Here is a 22156-nt window from a genome sequence, read left to right on the forward strand (position 1 = left end):
ACGGATCAATGAGAAGGATTTGTGCACGAATAGGGAAGAAAAATTCATTTAACCCTATGAGAAATCGGAGAACATGTTCTTGATTCAGGAAAGCCAAATGATCAACAGAGGCAGCACAAGTACAAGGAATCTGAGGTCTCAATTCCTGAATGTCATCCCACATACACTTAAGTTTTGTAAAATATGAACTAACAGACCCATTGCCTTGTCAGAGAGTGATAAGAGTTTCTCTAACTTCAAAGATTCTAGGGCCATTACCTTGATCAAAGTAGGATTTGAGCTCAGTCCACATCTCAGCCGAAGTATCAAGAAACATGATACTACTCTTGATTTCAGGGGTGACTGAATGGTGAATCCAAGACATCACTATTTGATTGCAGCGGAGCCAGTGATGATGAAGAGGATCTTCGATTGGAGGTTGAGGTAATGTACCCTTGAGAAACACAGTCTTGTTTCTTAGTCCAACAGAAAGCTTGAAATCACGTCTCCAAGCCTAAAAATTGTGATCAGACAATGGAAGAGTAACCAAGATTAATCTAGGGTGATCTCCTGAACTGAGGTAATAAGGACTCGAACTATCTACATGAGTAGGGCGATGAAGAAGATTCTGATTGTTGTTGTTTTCTCCAATAATTGCAGAAGCTGGAAGAATGATCGGATCATCGTTTGTTGGAGCATCTGGGATTGTCGATGAAGTATGAGGTAGAGGATTTTAGCCAGAACTTCGGGAACCAGTAGCACGAGTTTGAACCATGGTGAATATCAATGGCAGAACAGAGTTTGAACAATGAAGATGAAGAAGAAGAGAGAAAATTTTAAGCATTTGATACCATATTAGTGAAAGTAAAACTGAATTGATCTTTATTAATGAACAAAGGGTATTTATACAGAGTAAGCTAAGGACATCAGCAACCAATTAACAAAAGTTAGTTATGAATATCACTAACTGTAACTAACATGACATCATAATGACTAACAGTGTCTAAGAGAAAGGGGTAATGAAAACGAAAGGGATGAGACTCGGTGGTGATGGTCATTACGTTGACCACATGAGAGAGAGAGGATGAGGAGATTGGGTTAAAAGGAGAAAGGGGAATAGATATAGCATTATTAATCTTTCGAAACAATATGAATAATTAGGATAAAATTAATATTAGTGCTTTGTGATCTTTTCAAATTAATGTCATACAAAATCATATGAACTCAATTTTCACCTTGCGAAAAAAGAAAAATATGTACTCAATTTCCTTATATTGATAAAGGTGAAGGTAATGCTAGTTTAGCATATAATGTAATCATGTTATCTCTTATTTTTACTTTAAGCATAGAAATTTCCACTCTCTTATATCCCACTTTATTTTTTATAAAATATACATTTATATATTGGTCAATATTCCATGGACAAACATGTCTCTTAATTCTCGTGCTCCATAATTGTCTACACTAAAAAGACAATACCCCCCATTTTTGATTCTCATAAAAATATAATTAATATTAGAATAAATATCACATGCTTCCAAGATTTTCAAATATATCATTTTTGTCTCCAAATTCTTTTATACAAGTGTTGGACTTCAAATTTGTATTTTTTTTTTTATAATTCTTCAAATTTGTATTTGTCTATCAAGTTGGCTCGGAGCTGGAGATATACATCTATAGTATATTACTAGATTATATAAAGAATCAATAACGACTTGTTTTTGTCGTTGATTTTTTTTTTTTTTTTGTGTATTCCTTTTCTCTTCTTAATAATAATCTCTCTATTATAATAATAATAATAATAATAATAATATTTTCCTCAAAAAAATAATAATAGTTTACTCTATCGTTTTTAGTCTTTTGTGCATCTTATTTTTTTCATTTAAATTTTTATACTACTCTTTTCTATCCTTTTTTTTTCCATTATTCTGCACTTTTTTTTGTTAATAATAATCTCAGACTTTTTTTTATAGTCTTTTGTACACTTTATTTTTTAAAATAAGAAATTATAAAAATATTTTTTTCTTATACTTTTATATTTTTATCCATCAATTTTGTCTGTTCACTATTTTATCTACTAATATAATCGTACATATTATTATTAATCTCTTTTGTTTTTATTGTTCCTTTATCATCAATTTTCTTTGATCGATGTTTTATTTTTATTTTTATTTTTATTTTTATTTACTTATTAATAGATAAATATTGGAGATTCTACCAAAAATAACTATAATAATAATAATAGTGAAAAAATAAAGTTAAAAAAGCGTAGTGTACTCCTTTTCTCTCTCCATGGGGGAAGGAAAAAGGAATACCAAAAACTTGATATTCAGGTAATAGGCCATGTTGGTCAGAATCTTAAGCTTCCTTCGATCCAGAACTGTGTTGTGGAAGCACCGGTGGCTAAGGATTCTCATGACTCTCGTTCAGAGCTCGAAGTTGATCTTGCTATGGAGATTAGGGTAGAACCAACGTCGTTTTCTAGGAATAGATATGAATAAAGATGGCAAAACCTAGACTGAGGAGGTTGAAGGAAAGGATTTTCAGAACTCGACTATGAATATGTGGAGTAAATTTAAAGCAAACTAGGTTTGTACTCTATCCACGAAACTTGAATTTTCAACCCCGATGAAACGTGGAGACCAATTGATAGCTAAAATTGATTTAGTAAGAGGTGGCATTGAAACATCTCATTGGAAAAACTCTGTTATATGTGTGGTGTTGGGTGCGAATCTTCCCTTCCTGGTGTTCGAAGGATTTATCAAAAGAGTTTAGGGGAATTTAGGTTGTTATCCCATTTTTTGCACTATGACGTAGCAAAATACACAAATGAGACGTGTCCTACATTCCTCGCATTTGGGTGGAGATAAATGTCCCGGGCAGACTTCATATTATACATCTATATGTATAACTTCTAATTACCCGAGCAAGGTGGAAGGTGGACTATCCGAGCAGGCACAAGTTTGGCTTTCCGAACTACTTATCAGGACTTAGCTACTTCAGAATGATCTCGTGAAGTCCAAGCACGAATACAATCCCTTTAATCATGGGATTGAATCAGGGGAATATGGCAACCTATTCTAATTTCCTATTTTGTGTATCATAATTATGTAATGGATGTTCTTTCCTATTTTATACATTGTAAGCAAAAAGGAAACATTTCCTCATGCATTAAGGCCCTATAAATAGTGATCTAGCTTCACTGTCAAAGGGATCGAAAGAATTGCTTCAAAGAGAGATCTAAGAAAATTACTCAGAGATTTCATTGTAAGAGCTTTGAGAGAGAAAAACACTTTGTTCTTTGTCTCAAGTTAATACAATCTAAGGGGAGTAGGCTATTGCGACACTCTCTCGGTCGTACCTCTTTAAAATTTGGTAACTTTATTATTTATTTAGTTTTGCTCTATTTATATTATATTCTTAATCACTTAATAACTGACTCTCTGTCGTTGGCTAAAAGCGATGTCAATATTTTGGTGCTTTTCATTGAGAGCAAAAACCCAAGTTTGTTATTTGTCTTAAGTGTTAACAGGCGTACAAAATGGTGGTGCAAACTCGCAGAGGCCTGGTCAATCAGAACGACCCAATGGTGACGGATCCTAACATACAAACCCCAGGGAATACGAGAGGACCACCAGGGACAAGTCCCGAACAGACCAATACACAGCCACCTACTGTGTGCCATGATGTGACTTCCCCTTTAGCTGGGATCACACCAGGTGTGCAAGAGACTGGGAATACCTATTTTGCAGCCGATCAATCCACTCCTAACACTGGAGTCCCGTCCACCACCAATGCTCAGAGGAGGGTGGGGGATGATACTGAGATCCAAAACCTCCGTACAGCTCTTGGACTCATGCAAGGCCATAATAACGCTTTGCATCATGATCAGGAGGATCTCCGTGCTGCTATAAACCTCGCGTTTGATGAGTAGCGATGCTAGTTTATAGAGTGCAGGGACAGAGAGATAGAAACTTTGAAGGCTCAGCAAGCAACTCTCGATGATCGCACGAGGCAGCCCACCGTACTAATACGGAGGGCCTACCAAGTCACTAATAAACAACCAGCTATCGGGCCTAGTGTCCCACTAAGCGGTATAGAAGACTATGCTATTGGGCATACCGCCCAAACTCATAATGGTCAACCGTTCAATCCCCCGCCACAGGTCTAACCTGTGGGCCAAGCAGTAGACGGCCAGATCCTACCTGACCGCTCTTTGGGTGGAGTTATACCAAATAACTTCATCCAGGCTAAAAATTTTGGCCAACCCACCGGCCAAACAAATCAGACATCGAGACCACCTGGTACCTCGGTATTTAACAGATTGGGTGCTGCCCACGATCTCAGGGCTGACCTGAACAGAAGGAGGGTTCTGGACGAACAATACGTCCAACCAACTGCCCAACCAGGTATCCGCATCCAGGACCCAGCACTAAGGGATCCTGATGTGACTCAGGTCGGTCAACATGCCGAACCAATTCATTCTTTCGTGCAAGCACAATTGGATCAACTGAAAAATATGGTACAAGGCCTGACCAGCTCAAAACTCACTAATCTCGAGCTGGACTGAGCACGCGAATCACCCTTCTCCCCAAAGATTGAAGTCCTTAAATTACCCCTAAAATTCAAGATGCCTACTTGGAAGATGTATACAGGGAAAGAAGACCCCTTATCACATCTTAAATATTTTGAGATGTAGATGGATTTGTAGGGGGTACAAGGTGATGTGCGATGTAGAATATTCCCTGCTACACTTGCAGAGGCCGCCCAATATTGGTACTTCAAGCTATCATCAAGAAGGTTTAATCGTGGAAAGCCTTCTCTTTAGAACTCCACGCATAGTTCTCCTCTTCCTGTCAACTCCCCTCGCACCTAGAAGACCTGGTCGAGATAAAACAAGTACCAAGAGAACCCCTCAGAGCCTACATAAGCAGATTCATGTTAGAGGCTACAAAGGTTAAGGGGTTAACCGAGGAGGGAAGGCTGGCCGCCATACTGGGGGGCCTTGAGCCGCTCAGGGAACTGTGGAAAGACATTAAAAGATTTGGTCCCATGGGGTCCATGGCAGAATTTCTGGATCGAACAAATGGATTTATTATGCTCGAGTAGGTTGTTCGGTGTGTGGACATAATCGAGCATAAGAAAGGCCAGTAACATATCTCCTCGGTGGGGGCACCTACCCAATGTCCACAATATCCTAGTAGCTCAAATCTGAGCGGGAAGAGGTCTAATAACAGTGGCAGGCAAGGCAACAGAAAGAAGGGAAAGTTCACTGGAAATGGCAAACACAACCCTAGAGAAAGTGCCTCAAAGTTTACTGCCTTTTCTGTCCTGACTGAAGACCTAGAGACAATTTATGCAACAACCCAGTCTATCATCCCGTACAAAAAACCCACTCCCATGAAGAAGGACGTAAGTAAGAGAGATATGTCCAAGTTCTGTTGTTTTCATGCAGATTACGACCATGACACAAACGAGTGCAATAACCTGAAGGAGGAAATTGAATTCTGGATCAGACTAAATTACCCACATTTGCAAAAGTATGTCAAGACCGATCAGAACCAAAGGGCTGCGTAAACAGACGATAATCAGAATCTATTAATGCCTCCACCAGTAGATGGGCATTTACAAGTCATTATTGGGGGCCCACATCCAGCAGGAGACTCGGGCAAAGCTCGGGAAAAGTATGCTCGAGCTTACAACACAAACAAAAGGAAACAGTTCTTGTCGTAGAAGAGAGAAAGCCAAAAATACCACGGGTAGGGGAACCCACTATAAGTTTTATTGAAGCAGATGCTATTCACATCCACTTCCCACACAACGACCCATTGGTCGTGGAAGTACAAATAGCAAACAAAACAGTGGCCCGGACTATGATAGACAAAGGAGCCTCCTCAAATATCCTGTTTAAGACAACATATGAGAAGATGGGGCTCCAAATTAAAAATTTAATCCCCTACACCCAACTTGTGTATGGTTTCTCTAGCCAGAGCGTTGCACCTCTGGGGCAAATCTGTCTACCCCTCACTGTTGGACAAGCTCCAAGGAGCATAACTGTAATGGCACAATTCTTGATAATTACTGTCCCATCAGCTTTCAATGTCATGTTAGGCCGACCGGCCCTATATGACTTAAAAGCTATCACATCAGTTTTTCATTTGTGCGTGAACCTCCCAACAAAGAATGGGGTAGGGTGCCTCAAAGGGAATCAAAGAGTAGCACGGGAATCCTATAACCTTGCCCTAACTAAGGTCAAAAAGGAAAATTCCTCCGGCCACTTATTTGAAAAGCATAGTAATCAGTATTGTGTATGCGTATGGTTGGAAATGCTTATTAGCATTGATCATGAATTGAGATGTACTAAATGATGGAAAGTTATGGTCGCAGGTGTATAGATCATGCACCTGAGGCGATTTAGTAGGGGTAATTGTGAGCTTGTTGGGCTCGGGGTTAGTGGTGAGGGTGTGAATCCTGCACCACCACCAAATTGGGAAGAGTTGTATGCCACGATGTAGGAGACCATCCAATAGCAATGCGATCAGATCCAAGAACTGAGGGAGCAGCGAGCTCAACCTGTTCTAAATCCTAATCTCGATCCTGCGGCACCTCCTGTAGTGCCGCAGATACGGGAAATCGTCTGGAACCATTCTATGAGCGGTTTAGGAAGCAGAATTTGACAATATTTGAGGGTGGTGCTAATCCACTTCAGGCAGAGCAATGAATAAGCATGATAACATCCATTTCTGAGTTCATGCGAGTTGAGGGTAATGATCGGGTCAGATGTGTCATTTACATGTTGCATAAGGATGCCCACATCTGGTGGAAAATTGTGTTATAAGGTCATGATCTCAATAACATAACCTGGAATGCTTTCTGGACCTTGTTCCATGAAAAATACTATAATGAATCTATCCGAGCGGCAAAAGTAGAAGAATTTATATGGATGACCTAGGGCAATATGACGGTGACAGAGTATGCCACCAAGTTTGGCCGGCTGGCAAAGTTTGCCTCAAATTAAGTGGCCACTGAGGCGGCTAGAAAGGCCAAGTTTATTTGGGGATTGGAAGAACATATCATTGAGATGTAATACTATTTTGAACCATGTGTTTTGTAAAAGTTATTAATTGAAGCCTCTGTTTTATAAAATGATAAATTATATCCTGTATTTTTCAAATTAGTACTAAATAGTATCTTGGACTGATTTTTTGTCAAACTAAAATTTAATAATAACCCGATATAGAGGTGTTATGACAAAACTGGTTATATTTTCTACATCTGTTCGTGTTACAAATTATTTTCAAGTTGGTTATATCAAAAAAAATTGTCAAAAATTGAACTCAATGTCTTATTTGTACTATTTTAGAAAATACAAGGTTTTTTTTATTATTTAATAAAAAAGATGGTCCAATCGGTAACTTTTACAACATACATGGTCCAAAATAGCATTCACCTTTAAAATATAATACTTAAATGATATAAAGAAAAAAAAAATAGAGAAGTTGATATATGATGTAATATAAATGTGTAAGGTAAAATAGAATAAGTAAAATTTTGGTGAGGTATTTTAAAGAATAGAGTAGAGAAGTTGATGTAAGTGCTTTAAGAGCGTAAAATTGATCTTATTTAGTGTTCCAAGCCAAGTATTATCCCAACTCTGATTTTCTTTCTGCAGAGCTTGGCAACAATCCAAGTTTTGTTTGGCGTAGCATCTGGAGTGCACAAAGCTTGGTTAAATTGGGTTGTCAACGATTCATTGGTAATGGAATGTCAACAAGTATCTTGAAGCACCCTTGGCTCCCCGATCCCGTCAATCCTTTTGTGACTTCCAATGCTCTCGGCCTCAACAACCAAATGGTCAACTCTCTTATGGATATTCATGAGACATCTTGGGATATCCCCCTAGTTCAAGATATGTTTAATTCTCGAGATGCTCACTTGATCCTTGGAATCCCGTTGAGTTCTACACCAATTGAAGACTGTTGGTCCTGGAGGGGTGAAAGATCTGGTTCCTTCTCTGTCCGTAGTGCCTATGATATGCTGCAGATTAGTAAACATGGTCAGCAGAATCAACCAAACTCAGGATTTTGGCACAGGTTTTGGCATCTTAAAATACCACCAAAAGTGAAGAACTTCATGTGGCGCGCTGTCACCAATACCCTCCCCACATGCCTTGAACTGGCTTCAACGAATGTCGATCTATCCTCCTTATGCCCTGTTTGCCGCAATGCGGGTGAGACTGCTTCTCATGTGCTATTGAATTGCTCATTTGCTTTCAGCTGTTGGGAGCGTTGTGGGTTCACCATCCAATCTGATACTTATTCATCAACTATTGGTTATTGGCTTGACTCTACATTCGCATTGTATGGTGATGATATAGCTTGCCGTGCCATCATGATATGTTGGGCACTTTGGAAGTCTCGAAACAAGCTTGTTTGGGAGAAGAAGACTTCCTCTCCAACTCAAGTCATTCATTCAGCATGGACTACACTTGACCACTGGCGTACTGCTCAAGATAAAACTAGTTTATTATCATTGCCACTCTTGCAACATGATAATAACATTGAGCGTTGGACTAAACCCGATTCTGATACAGTCAAGTTAAATGTTGATGGAGCGTTATTTGAGAGAGAAAGTGCTTATGGTTTCGGCATTGTTGCTCGAGATTCGACGGGCCACATTGTTGATCTCCGAGCCACATATCAGGGAGGAAACTACCCAGCTGAGGTGGTCGAAGCTCTTGGTATCAAAGAAGCTCTAAGTTGGTTGAAGGACAAAGGATGGAATAAAGTTGACATGGAAACTGATAGTATGGTAACGGTGCAAGCAATTTTTAGTAATCAAATTATGTCCTCTACTTTTGGTTTGGTTATTAGAGATTGTAAAAGTCTATTGTCAGCTTTAAATAATGTTAGTATTCGTTTTGTAAGACGATCAGCAAATCGCGTTGCCCACTTTGTTGCTAGGCGATCCCGATTTTTCACTGATTTTAGCATTCATAGGATTGATTTTCCTGATGAGCTTCAAGCTCTTTTGTATGATGAATGCTAAATTTCAATGAAGTTGATATTTCATTTTCAAAAAAAAAAAATCTTAACTATTATACATCATTTCAAATTCAAAAAAATATTTTTCTACCTATATCTCAATGAATAGTAGAGAGCTAAACATGTAAATTGTCTGATTCATTCCTTTAATTTATTTTATTCTCTCTTACTTAGAGCATTGATATAAGAGACTCTAAAATAGAGAAGTTTTAAAATATTTGAAAAACCAAACTAAAAGCACATTATATTAGATGTTTTAAACTTATTTATTTTAAAGTTTTTTTTAAAAAATTAATTATTCATGTTTTATATATTTATAGAATACTATTCATTGATCTAAATATATTTTAATAATTGTTTTAAATTTGAATAATTCTTTTCATAAAGAATATATATGTATTAATATTATATATTTGAAATAAATAAAATATATAAAATTTGGAAAAAAAATAATTTTTTGGTAATATATTTTAAAGAAGCTAATGTATAGTGTAATATAAAAGTTTGATGTAAAATAAAAAAAAATTTAATAATATATTTTAAAGATAGAATTGAGAAGCTAATGAGAGTGTTTTATTTTTGTTTTAATTAATAAAATATATATAAATATATAACATTTAAATTATGTAGAGAAAATATGAAAAAAGAATATAATGTAATAGGGTGATTCTACAATGCACTCTTTAAAAGAGATGTACTGATACACCCTCTACTTGTTTCGGCATTCAAAAAAATAAATTTAGTCTATTTTTTTTTTCATATTCATGTACGTTGAAGGTATTTAAGATATCCTATAAAATTTTGAGAAATTTGGAATAATTTACAATATAGAAAATAATGTTCAAACAGTCTATTTTACACTAGTATAAAATAAAATAGTCACGTGCAACATACTGCTTGAACGCAATTTTCGACGAGTTAAACTTTTTTGAATTTCTTAAAAGTTTGCCGGATGTCTTAAATAACTATAATTTACATGACCATGAGAAAAAAATTGACTAAAAAATTATTTCGAATACTAAAATAGATATAAATGTATCGGTGTATCGGTGCATTATAAAATTTCCCTATAAATTGTGGGGTAAAATATAAGAAAAAAATAATTAAATATTTTAAAGAACAAGTTGAGAAATGAGAATGGTTCCGAGTGATACATTAATAGAAAGACTATTCTTAAAGTTATATTATAATTTATCCAATTTATTATTCTTTTTCTTTTATTTTGGAAAATTTTATTTACACTTTAAAAATTTCTAAAGGCACTTCATTTTAATAATTTTTATTTTATATAAAATTTAGGGTGATTCTACAATGCACCCACTCAAAGAGGATGCACTGATGCAGCTTTACCTATCTCGACATCTTGAAAAAAATTTAGTCTAATTTTTTTCATATTCGTTTACGTTATAGTTATTTAAGATATCTTACAAAATTTTGAGAAATTCGGAATAATTTACAATATAGAAAGTAGTGTTCAAACAATCTATTACACACGTGTATAAAAATAAAATAGTCACGAGTGCAACACACTTTTTGAACCCTATTTTCGGCGTGTTAAATTTTTTCCAAATTTCTTAAAATTTTGCAGAACGTCTTAAATAGTTATAACGTACATGACCGTGAAAAAAAAAAATTGACTAAAAAACGTATTCCGGATACTAAAACAGATAGGGGTGCATCAATACATCCATTTAAAGGGGGTGAATTGTAGAATTATCCTAAAATTTATATCTTTAATTCTACTAAGTTTTTTTTTAGCTTTTTTCTTCCAATTCATATACTTAAAAAAATATACCTATCAAACAAATTAAATCATATTTTAAATATTATGACAAAAAAAATTAAAATAAAACATTATATAAATTTTTTTTAAAAAAATTAAAAATATATATATATATATATATGAGTTAGAAAAAATTATGAAAATAAAATTAAAATAAGTATTGAAATTAACATAAAATAATGAGAGAAAAAAATTTAAAAAAATATTAAAAGTAATTTTTAAAAATTATTTAAGTTTATATATTTTTTAATAATGAGGTGTATATATAATTTTCAGGGAAGTAATTTGTGGCATAAATACATAAGTTTAACTCTCAGTTGCAAATAAATACCTAAGTTTAATTTTTTGCGGTAATAATACTTAAGTTATAATTCTAGAACTTTTGTAGGTAACTAGCTGTTAAGTATTAAATAAATTGCCACGTGTCAATTTGTAATTGGTGCAAGTCATCAAATTTTTATTTTTTTAAAAAAAATAATTTAAATATACCAAATAAGAAAATGACACGTGGATAATGACTTAAAATTTAACGATCACAAAGTTCTAAAAATATAACTTAGGTATTTATTTGTAATTAGGAGTTAAACTTAAGTATTTATGCGTCAAATTATTAAAGTGTAAATAAAACTCTTTTATTTTTAGGAAAGATGTAAAATTACTTATTACTTTATTTTTAAAACATGAATTTAAAATTCTATGAATATTAAAAAAAAAACACTACTGACACATAAAAGAAAAGATAGTGTGAGCAAGTGACCCCATTAATGGTGTTTTTAGCAACTCACCTCCATTAACTCAAGTAGACCCTTCTCTTCAAAACCTCTTTTTTTCTCCACTACCCTCATCTATTTCAGATCTTCTTTACCAACCTCAATAAATAAAAACGTCTTACCATATTTTCCCTTTCTTTTTCTTCGAAACAACGCCTATCCTACCAACTTTTTCTTCTCATTCTTTATGGAGAAAACACAAGAGGCCTTTCAACTTTGATGAATCAATCAAAATCTAGTATGGAAATCATAACCATCACCTGGGAAGTTTTTCTTCTCTCACTCTTTTTCGTCTCAGCTTCATCTCAATTCACCGACCTGTTCTACCCGGGATTCAAAGAGGTTGCCCGCACTACCACTACTGCGACTACTAACAATCTAACCTTAACAGGAGTTGCACAGATTCAGAAAAATGGTATCTTGAAACTGACAAACGATAGCAGAAGACTCATTGGTCATGCCGTTACAAGCTCTATGATTCGATTAAAGAACTCCACAAACGGTAAAGCTTTCTCCTTTTCGACTTCTTTTGCATTCACCATCGTTCCAGAGTACCCCAAGCTCGGTGGCCATGGCTTCGCTTTCACCATCGCACCATCCATTGACACAAAGGGTCTTCCGAGTCAGTATCTTGGTATCTTCAACGCTAGTGACAATTCTGGAAACTCCTCCAACCATATCTTCGCTGTTGAGTTCGATACAGTTCAGGATTTTGAGTTCGGTGATATCAATGATAACCATGTCGGAATTGATATCAACAGCTTAAACTCAACTTTTGCTGGTGCCGCTTCGTATTTTGATGATAAGGATCCCTCCAAGACAACTAATTTCAGTCTCAATGGGAAAGCGATTCAGGCTTGGATTGATTACGACTCTGCTGACAATCTTCTCAGTGTGACGGTGGCTCCATTTTCGAAGAAACCCAAAAAACCGCTTCTTTCGGTTAAGATGGACTTGACACCGATTTTTCAAGAGTTTATGTACGTGGGTTTCTCTGCTTCGACGGGTTTACTCGCAAGCTCTCATTACCTCTTGGGTTGGAGCTTTAAAGTCAACGGTCAAGCTCGAGCTCTTGACATGGCTGATCTTCCTTCCCTTCCCGGTCCAAAGAAAAGCCACACAGCTATAGCGATCGGCACCGGAGTTTCAGCCACGGTATTATTAATTTTCTTAATCCTTGTCGCCGTATACCTCTTTTACAAGATCAAGAACGCGGATCCAATCGAGAAATGGGAATTAGAGCTCGGTCCACATCGTTATTCCTACGAAGAACTCAAGAAAGCAACGAAAGGTTTCAGAGAGAAGGAGCTTCTAGGATATGGCGGATTCGGGCGAGTTTACAAAGGAACCATTCCGAAATCAAAAGTCCAAGTGGCAGTGAAGCGAGTTTCGCACGAATCTAAACAGGGTCTCCGTGAATTCGTGGCAGAGATTGCCAGCATCGGTAGGCTCCGTCACCGGAACCTGGTTCAACTTCTGGGGTGGTGCCGTCGACGTGGCGATCTCTTATTGGTCTACGATTTCATGTCGAATGGGAGCTTAGACAAGTACATCTTCGACAAGCCCAAAACGATTCTGAACTGGGAACAGAGAATGAAAATCATAAAAGGAGTGGCTTCAGCTCTGTTATACTTACACGAAGGCTTCGAACAAGTGGTGCTTCACCGAGACGTAAAAGCCAGCAATGTATTACTAGACAGCGAGTTAAACGGCCGACTCGGCGATTTTGGACTCGCCAGGCTCCATGACCACGGCTCCAACATGAGCACAACACGTGTGGTGGGTACATTGGGGTATTTAGCACCGGAGCTACCCAGAACGGGAAAAGCCACGACGAGCTCAGACGTTTATGCATTTGGGGCTCTATTGCTCGAAGTGGCTTGCGGGCGTAAACCCATTGAGCCAAATGCTCCACCGGAGGAGTTGGTGTTGGTTGATTGGGTATGGGACTATTACCAAGCTGGGAGAGTCCTTGATGTAATAGACAAGAGACTGAATGACCAGTACGACGTCGTTGAGGCAGTGATGGTGGTGAAGTTGGGTTTGATGTGTTCGAACAATGGGGTGCTGGCTCGGCCTAGTATGAGACAGGTGGTGAGGTACCTTGAAGGAGAGGTTATGGTTCCCGGAGAGTTGAGAGCCCCCGATGATGAGTTAGAAGGGAAGAAATATCAGATGGGTATTGGTGGTCATGACGGTTTTGATGATTTTCTGCACTCTTTTCCATCATCTTCGTTTGATAATTTAAGTGGGTCTTATTCGTTTAAAGGGAATAATAATAATAGTCACAGAGATGGTATGGACCAGAGTTTTGCTTCTCTTTCTACTTCTCCTCTCTCTCTTCTCCAACATGGTAGAGGTGATACTACTAGATTATCAGAATAGTTTCATTACATGGAAAATAATTATATAATACGCAATGTAGATAGAGAGACTCGTTGGAGAGTTGAAATCAATTGATAACTATAGTGTTAATTTGTTTTGTTTGTTTGTAACACCAATATTGGGTTTTTAAGTTTATTTAGAGTAAACCAGACTATGATTAATCATATACAATCATGCTGTAAGGGTTTAGGGGTTTAGACCTTGTTTGATGTAGACCTCGATTAATGTCTTTTTTGTATTGTTGTATTTCTCCATTTTCCTCATATTATTTGAACAAGTCTTCTTACTTTTTCCTCATATTATTGGAGGTCCTGGGACTCGAACCCAGGACCTCCAACACTCACACACCCACCTATGGCCACTTGAGCTAGCCCCAAGTCTTCTTACTTTTGTATATATTTAATGTAGCTTATTAGTTATGACTATGAGATTTTGTCTGCTTTTAATTAATTTCCTTTCAAATTAATGAGTGTCAGTAATCGTAATGTCATGTAGTGCAGTTGTTTCTTTTTGAAAGGGTAGTGAAGTCGTGTTTGGTAAACTGTATAATGGAACCAATGAAAACAACAGCATATATATTATTAACTGTTGTAATGACCCTTTATTTATTACGTGCTCCATTTTACAGCATTCTACTCCTACATATTTATAGGTTTTGTTTGTAACAAAATTGATTGTATGCTAATGAGGTAGGCCTTTAATCTTGTTTGGTATTTAAGAGAATTTTTTTTTTTTCTACATTGTAGTTATTTAGTATAACTTGTCAATTTTTAAAAACTTTTGAATACTTTACTACGTTGAAAATAATACTCAAATATTTTTTCTACCAATCTTCAAAAATTTACATATAATTTTAAATAACTACAACATACACAATTATAATAAAAAAAAAAAAACTAAAAAACTCTTATAAATGTCCCAAATAAATAAGGACTACCTAAACACCTCTATAGAGTATTATAAATTTTTCCTATACTAACTGAAAATACAACATGTTATTAAATGCCAAAAAAATTAAAAAAAAAATAGGTGGGGGCACCATTTTATTTATTTATTTATTTTTTAAAAAAAGAAATTAAATTATAGTAAAATATCGAACCTTTTATTATATAAAAATTAATAATATACCCAAGATTTTTTTGTATATAACATAAAACACAATAATAATATATAATGAGCCATTCGCATTACTCTGGTTCCTAAATGCAAAAGTCCTAACTCTGTTAAAGATTTTAGGCCAATTGTTTATTGCAATGTTATCTATAAGATTGCAACAAAGCTGTTGAACTCTAGAATTAGCAACATCCTTCCTGGAATAATTTCCCAATCACAAAGGGGATTTATTAAAGGAAGATTCATAGGACACAATATCATGATTTGTCAAGATTTGGTGAGACATTACTGCAGGAAAGCCAATAAGCCAAGCTGTATGATCAAACTTGACCTCCAAAAAGCCTATGACACAGTTGAGTGGGAATTCCTAGAGGAGGTTCTGATTGGACTCAACTTCCCCAGCACTTTTATTCAACTCATAATGAATTGTGTCTCTACCCCCAAAGTTTTCTCTTATGTTCAATGGGACCCTTCATGGTTTCTTTGAATCTAGGAGAGGACTTCGACAAGGAGATCCCATGTCTCCTTTGTTGTTTGTACTGGGTATGGAATACTTTTATAGACTGATGGGGAAGATTGGAGAGAAGGAAGACTTTCACTTCCATGACAGATGTTCGAGTCTCAAATTAAACCATCTGGCTTTTGCAGATGACGTTCTATTATTCAGTCATGGTGATCCCAAGAGTGTACTATATATGCTACAAGCCTTAAAGCTCTTTTCACTAACATCAGGTTTGCAACCTAATGCCTCTAAAACTGTTGTATATTGTTGTAACATGCAACATGAATATGTGGATAGAATTTTGCAACTCTCAGGCTTTCAGAGACATGAGCTTCCTTTCACATACTTGGGAGTCCCAATTTGTGCTAAGAAGATATCCAGGAAAGAAAGTGAGGTTTTAGTGGAGAAAATGACAGCAAGAATCAGAACCTGGACCTCAAGGAACCTATCTTTTGCTGGGAGAACAACACTTATCAACTCAGTTTTGATTACTATTCAGGCATACTGGAGTCAGATCATAATCATGCCCAAAAGAATTCTGAATTCCATAGAAGCTATCTGTAGAGCTTTCTTATGGAAAGGCCAAGCTATGTTTCATGGAGCAGGTGCTATGGCCTGGGACAATGTATGTCAACCTAAAGCTACTGGGGGTTTAGGCATTACTAAACTTGAAACTTGGGTATATTTGGGCAATTTCGAACAAACAAGAGAGCTTATGGCTGCGGTGGGTGAATAGTGTATACATCAAAGGTCAAAGTTGGTGGAGTTACAATGCCTCTATCCATTCGAGCTGGTATTGGAAGAGACTTGTAGCTCTGAAAAACCAGATATTATCCTTGAATGGTGTCGCTGATTTTCACAGGGATAAATATGCTATCAAGGCAGGTTACAAGATGTTCAGCACTCCAAAACCGAAAATACATTGGAGCAAAGAAGTATGGTCAAGATTGAATACACCCAAGCACTCTTTGATACTTTGGCTTGTGATGTTGAATAAGCTAAAAACCAAAGACCGACTACTCAAAATGGGCATAAAGCTTCAAGAGACATGCAATCTGTGTGCTGACTGTAATGAAACTATACACCATCTGTTTTTTGAATGCAGGATCACCAACCAATACTTGATTGAGATCAAGTCATGGCTGAACTGGAATGCTGTTACTTACAACATTCAGCATCTAGTTAAGTGGATTGGGAAGGCAAAAGTATCAAGATTCAAGAGAGCTGTCTACAGTGCTGCGGTTGCAGCAATGGTGTATGCTACCTGGAAAATGAGAAATGTTGTGTTGTGGTAGGGGGTGCAAGCTGACACTAATCGGTTGATTGAAGAGGTGAAATGGAGTCTAAGGACTCGGGTTCAAAGTTTTTTGCCAAAGAAACTTTCAAGTGTAGATAGAGAGTGGTTTTGTGCTCTATAGACATCATAGAAATCTGATGTATGCAAATTGAAAAACAAAAAACACACAGCAGCAAAAAGAAATTGTATAGATTGAGGCCCCTTTTTTGGGGTGCTCTTAGATTGTAAAGTTAGTTTGTGCAATACATCTCATTAATTAGGTATGTGTACCTGATTGATCCATAACATTTATCTCAGTTTGATCCACAGCAGTTACTCCACTTTGATAGTGCAATACTATCAACTAAGTCTTCCTCCCTGGATCTCTAAATCAGCAGCAGTTTATTTATCTGATTATCAAAAGGTATACAATTGTGATGAGACAATATGTATTTATAGAGTTAGGGAACGGACTTAGCTACAAAACCCTAGTTGGGTTAGGCCTGCTCATCAAAGGCTTCAGTCAACTAGAAAAGCCCACACTTCTGCTTCACCTAGACTTTACACACAGATGCTAAGCCCATTAACAATTGATCACCAACAACATGGGCTAACACAGCAAAGAACTATCCAATCAACCCAAGTTTTAATAAAACCAATAAAATTTAATGTAAGCCCAAATAAAAGTCTAACATTCTCCCACTTGGGCTACATTAATTTTAATACATATATATTATATATCAAAATAATTTTGTTTGAAAACGACTCATGGGTTGAACAACATGAAAACATTTGTGGCCACTTTAAAAAATGATAGTTCTCTAATAGCATCTCAACATACCGGTCCAATTTAACCTTTGATAATGAACTATGACAATCATATTGTTTTTAACTCAGCAAAAGACATTCATAATCACAAATACCAAAGTATTAAATCGACATGGTCAATAAGTCTAGGAGTGTGGTAAGGAATTATGTTCAACATGTGATCAATTTAAAATAACATAATATCCTTATCAGTCCTCAATTTCACTGATACCGTGATGCTTAATAAATAAGTCAGTGAAATTAAACATACACTACTTAATAAATAAGTAAGTGTCACTAAACTTGCTTAAAATATTAAGCCAACAACATATCATTGTCATTAAGCAAATAAATTTAAAAGACAATGATCACAACAATATGAACCACATGCTTTCAAGTCAATCATTCTCGAGAATATAACAAAACATAATTGAAAACATATCCATTCAATAATAAAATATTGAAACATAAAATGTAGTTCATAACTTTATTCAGAAAATTATAAATAATAATTTCTAAAAACAAACAGAAAACAAAACTCCCACTAACCCAAAAGATCAAAAGATTCTAAAATGCCCGTATTAATAATATGTTTATTAAACAACACGGCACTTAACCCTTTGGTTAGAGGATCTGCTAACATCGACTCGGTCCTGCAATTTTCAATGATAATGTCTCATTTCTTGACCAAGTCTCTGACAGTGAGATACTTTATTTCCATATGTTTAGAAGCACTACTAATCTTGTTATTCTTTGAAAAGAAAACAGCAGCATTATTATCACAATAGATTAGCATAGGTGTGGAAATAGAATCAACCACTCATATCTCTGAAATTAAATTCTTCAGCCACAAAGCTTGCAAAGATGCCCCATAACATGCAACAAACTCAGCATACATAGTAGATGATGTGATCAAAGTCTGTTTAACACTCTTCCAAGAAATAGCAGCACCTGCCAAGGTGAAAATATAGCCAGAAGTTGACTTTAAATCATCTACACAACCACCAAAATCTGAATCTGAATAACCAACAACTCGAAGATTGTCAACATGCTTATACACAAGCATAAAACTCTTCGTTATTTGCAAATATCTCAAAACTTTCTTGGCTGCAACCCAATGATCATGGCCAGGATCAGATAAATATCTCCCAGGAACATTGACTACGAAAGCTATGTCAGGTCGAGTGCAAACCTGAGCATACATAAAACTCCCTACTACACTTGCATAAGGGATGTTCTTCATTGCTCCTCTTTCCAAGTCGTTCTTAGGACATTGTTGCTTAGTGAACTTGTCCCCTTTCAGAATAGGAACAGAACCAGCTTTACACAAATCCATGTTAAACCTTTTGAGCACACGATTAATGTAAGCTTCTTGAGATAAGCCAAGAACTTTTCGATTCCTGTCACGATGGATCTCAATCCCCAAAACATAAGATGCCTCTCCAAGATCTTTCATATCGAGATTGGAAGACAGAAAATTTTTGGTCTCATTTAGTAATGACAAATCACTGCTGGCAAGTGAAATGTCGTCTACATAAAGAACAAGAAAAATATAACGACTCCCACTGATCTTCATATAAATACACTGATCAAACTTGTTCTCTACAAAACCAAACGATGTCACAACCTAGTCAAACTTCAAGTACCATTGGCGAGATGCCTGTTTGAGACCATAAATGGATCGTTTTAACTTGCAAACCAAGTGTTCTTTTCCTTTCTCCTTGTAGCCTTCAGGTTGAGACATATAGACTTCCTCATTCAATTCTCCATTCAGAAAAGCAGTTTTAACATCCATTTGATGCAACTCTAAATCAAAATGCGCAACTAAGGCCATAATAATTCTGAATGAATCTTTAGTGGAAACAGGTGAGAAAGTTTCAGTGTAATCAATACCTTCTCTTTGAGTAAAGCCTTTAGCCACTAAACGCGCTTTAAATCTTTCAATTTGTCCCTTTTTATCCCTTTTAGCCTTTTAAATCCACTTACAACCTATTGGTTTAAAACCATCAGGTAATAAAACTAGCTCCCATACACCATTTTTCTTCATGGAGTCGATCTCATCATCCGTAGCTACTAACCATTTTGAAGATTGTGGATTATTAAGTGCTTCACTAAAAGTGACACGATCCACAAAATGATCAATATCATATTCTCCTTCTCCAAGATATAAACAAAATTATCATGACACTTTGTTGACTTCTTTTGTCTCTGAGATCTTCTTAGAGGAGGTACTTCTGGAATAACTTCTCTTTGTTGATCATTGTTTTGAATAACATCTTCCACAACTGGAATTTCTTCAATAACATGATCTTCATTAACAACAGGATCTTCATCATTAATAGGCCCTTCATCAATAATAGGACCTTCATCATCTTCGATATCGGGAGGAATGTATTCATCAACAATGGGAGCATTACCAACTGGAGTAGGATTGAGACTACTATTATCATCTCTTGAAAATGACATAGGAATACAAATTCCTTTAGATGACTCCCCCATTTCAAGAGATGTTGAAGGAAAATTGTCAGCAACATCAAATTCCAGAAATTTAGCAGTCTGAGATTCAACAATTCGCGTACCACGAGTAGGACAGTAAAAGTGATAGCCTTTTGAGCGCATTGGATAACCAATGAAATAACAACGATTTGTTCTCGGATCTAACTTTTTCAAATTAGGATCATAAATCTTTACTTCAGCTGGACAACCCCATACACGAAGATGATTCAGACTAGGCTTCCGCCCAGTCCACAACTCAAAAGGGGTTTTGGGAACAAATTTACTGGGAACACGATTTAAAATATAAGTTGCAGTCATAAGTGCTTCACCCCATAAAAACTCTGGAAGATTTGTTCTACTCATCATACTTCTAACCATATCCATGAGAGTGCGATTTCTCCTTTCAGCAACGCCATTTTGCTCAGGTGAACCAAGCATAGTGTATTGAGCAGCTATACCATTTTCTTGTAAATATTCTGCAAAAGGCCCCATGTGTTGTCCAGATTCTGTATAACGACCATAATATCCTCCTCCACGATCAGAATGAACAACTTTGATGACTCTTCCTAATTGTTTCTCAACCTCATTTCGAAAAATTTTGAGTTTCTCAAGGGCGTCAGATTTTTCTTTAATTAAATAGGTGAATCCATAACGAGAAAAATCATCGATGAAAGTGATAAAATACTTGTTTCTGCACAACGTGGTGGAATAAGGACCACTGATGTCAGTGTGGATAATTTCCAATAAAGATTGACTGCGGTTTGCAGTCTTCTTTCTTGTTTTAGTCAATTTTCCACGAGTACAATCAACACAAGTATCCCAATCAGAAGCATCAAGAGGAGGAAGTATTTCAGATTTAATTAACCGATCAACCCTTTCTCTAGAAATATGACCCAATCTTTTGTGCCATAACAATAAGGATGTTTCTTTAATATGAGGTCTTTTACCCACAGTATTCACAACATTAAAAGAGGAATCTAAATGAGCCAATGACAACTTGTAAAGACCATCAGAATAAAAGCAATTTCCAATAATTCGAGAGTCAAGCATAATGTCAACATTATCATTTGCAAAATGAAAAGAATATCCTTGTTTAACCAAAAGCGGAAGCAAAACTAAATTCCTTTTAAAAGTAGGAACATAAAAAGTATTGTTCAAAATAATCTTAACACAAGACTGTAATTCAAGAATAAATGTTCCAATATAGATAACGTCAACTCCAACATCATTGCCCACTTTAAGCTTGGACTCCCTTTCACTTGGCTTCCTAAGATTCCTTAGCCCCTGTAAGGAAGCAGAAACATGAACAGTAGCACCACTGTCTAACCACCAAGAATCAATAGGAACATCAACTAGATTAGATTCAAAACAAACACATGCTAATGAATTATATGATTGTGCTTGCTTCTTTTCTAACCAAGTCTTAAATTTGTGACAGTCCGTTCTCCGATGCCCCAATTTTTCACAAAAGTAACACTTCACATTAGAGTATTTGGACTTTCCATTGTTATTCTTCTGTTTATTCTTATGCTCCTTACCATTACCATTCTGTTTAGTAGCACCATCATTTTTATTCTTGAACTTTCCTTTTCCTTTGTTGGGCTTGAGGTAAGAAACATAGTGAGCAGATTCATTCTTCTCCCTTTTAAGCTTGCTTTCTTCAGCTACACACTGAGAAATTAGGTCGCTGATAGTCCATGTTTTATTGTAAGTGTTGTAGGCTGTCTTGATAAGGCTGAAAGAGGCAGGAAGTGCATGAAGAGCTCGATGAATAATGAAAGAGTTAAGAAGAGGAATATTATGATCTTTCAACTTGGACTGAATATTCACCAACTTCAGAATAAAATCTCTCACTCCATTTAATTCATCATACTTAATGGTTGTCATTTCATCCATAAGATGTCCAGCTTCAGCGTTTTCACCAGTGTCATATAGTTTTTCTATAGCATTGAAAAACTCTTTGGCATTTGTAGTTTCTGGCAAACCACTCAATAGATGTTT

At 36.1% G+C, this 22156-nt stretch overlaps 2 protein-coding genes across 2 annotated transcripts; both read left to right on the top strand.

Moving 5' to 3' along the window:
* The first annotated feature begins 11531 nt into the window (after nt 1-11531).
* LOC115697646 (L-type lectin-domain containing receptor kinase S.4-like) lies at nt 11532-14252 on the top strand. The gene has a single exon (XM_030624730.2). It carries the CDS (start codon nt 11796-11798, stop codon nt 13959-13961), a length of 2166 nt encoding a protein of 721 aa, XP_030480590.1. The 5' UTR covers nt 11532-11795; the 3' UTR covers nt 13962-14252.
* Nucleotides 14253-15640: 1388 nt separating this feature from the next.
* LOC133039632 (uncharacterized) lies at nt 15641-16312 on the top strand. The gene has a single exon (XM_061118537.1). It carries the CDS (start codon nt 15641-15643, stop codon nt 16310-16312), a length of 672 nt encoding a protein of 223 aa, XP_060974520.1.
* The last annotated feature ends 5844 nt before the right edge of the window (nt 16313-22156 follow it).

The sequence above is a fragment of the Cannabis sativa genome, chromosome 7 (assembly GCF_029168945.1).
Source record: "Cannabis sativa cultivar Pink pepper isolate KNU-18-1 chromosome 7, ASM2916894v1, whole genome shotgun sequence".
In the NCBI taxonomy this organism is placed as follows: Eukaryota; Viridiplantae; Streptophyta; class Magnoliopsida; order Rosales; family Cannabaceae; genus Cannabis; species Cannabis sativa.

What these genes read in the sequence shown, in the direction of transcription:
- LOC115697646 (XM_030624730.2), top strand. Translation starts at nt 11,796, where the DNA reads ATGAATCAATCAAAATCTAGTATGGAAATCATAACCATCACCTGGGAA.
- LOC133039632 (XM_061118537.1), top strand. Translation starts at nt 15,641, where the DNA reads ATGGGGAAGATTGGAGAGAAGGAAGACTTTCACTTCCATGACAGATGT.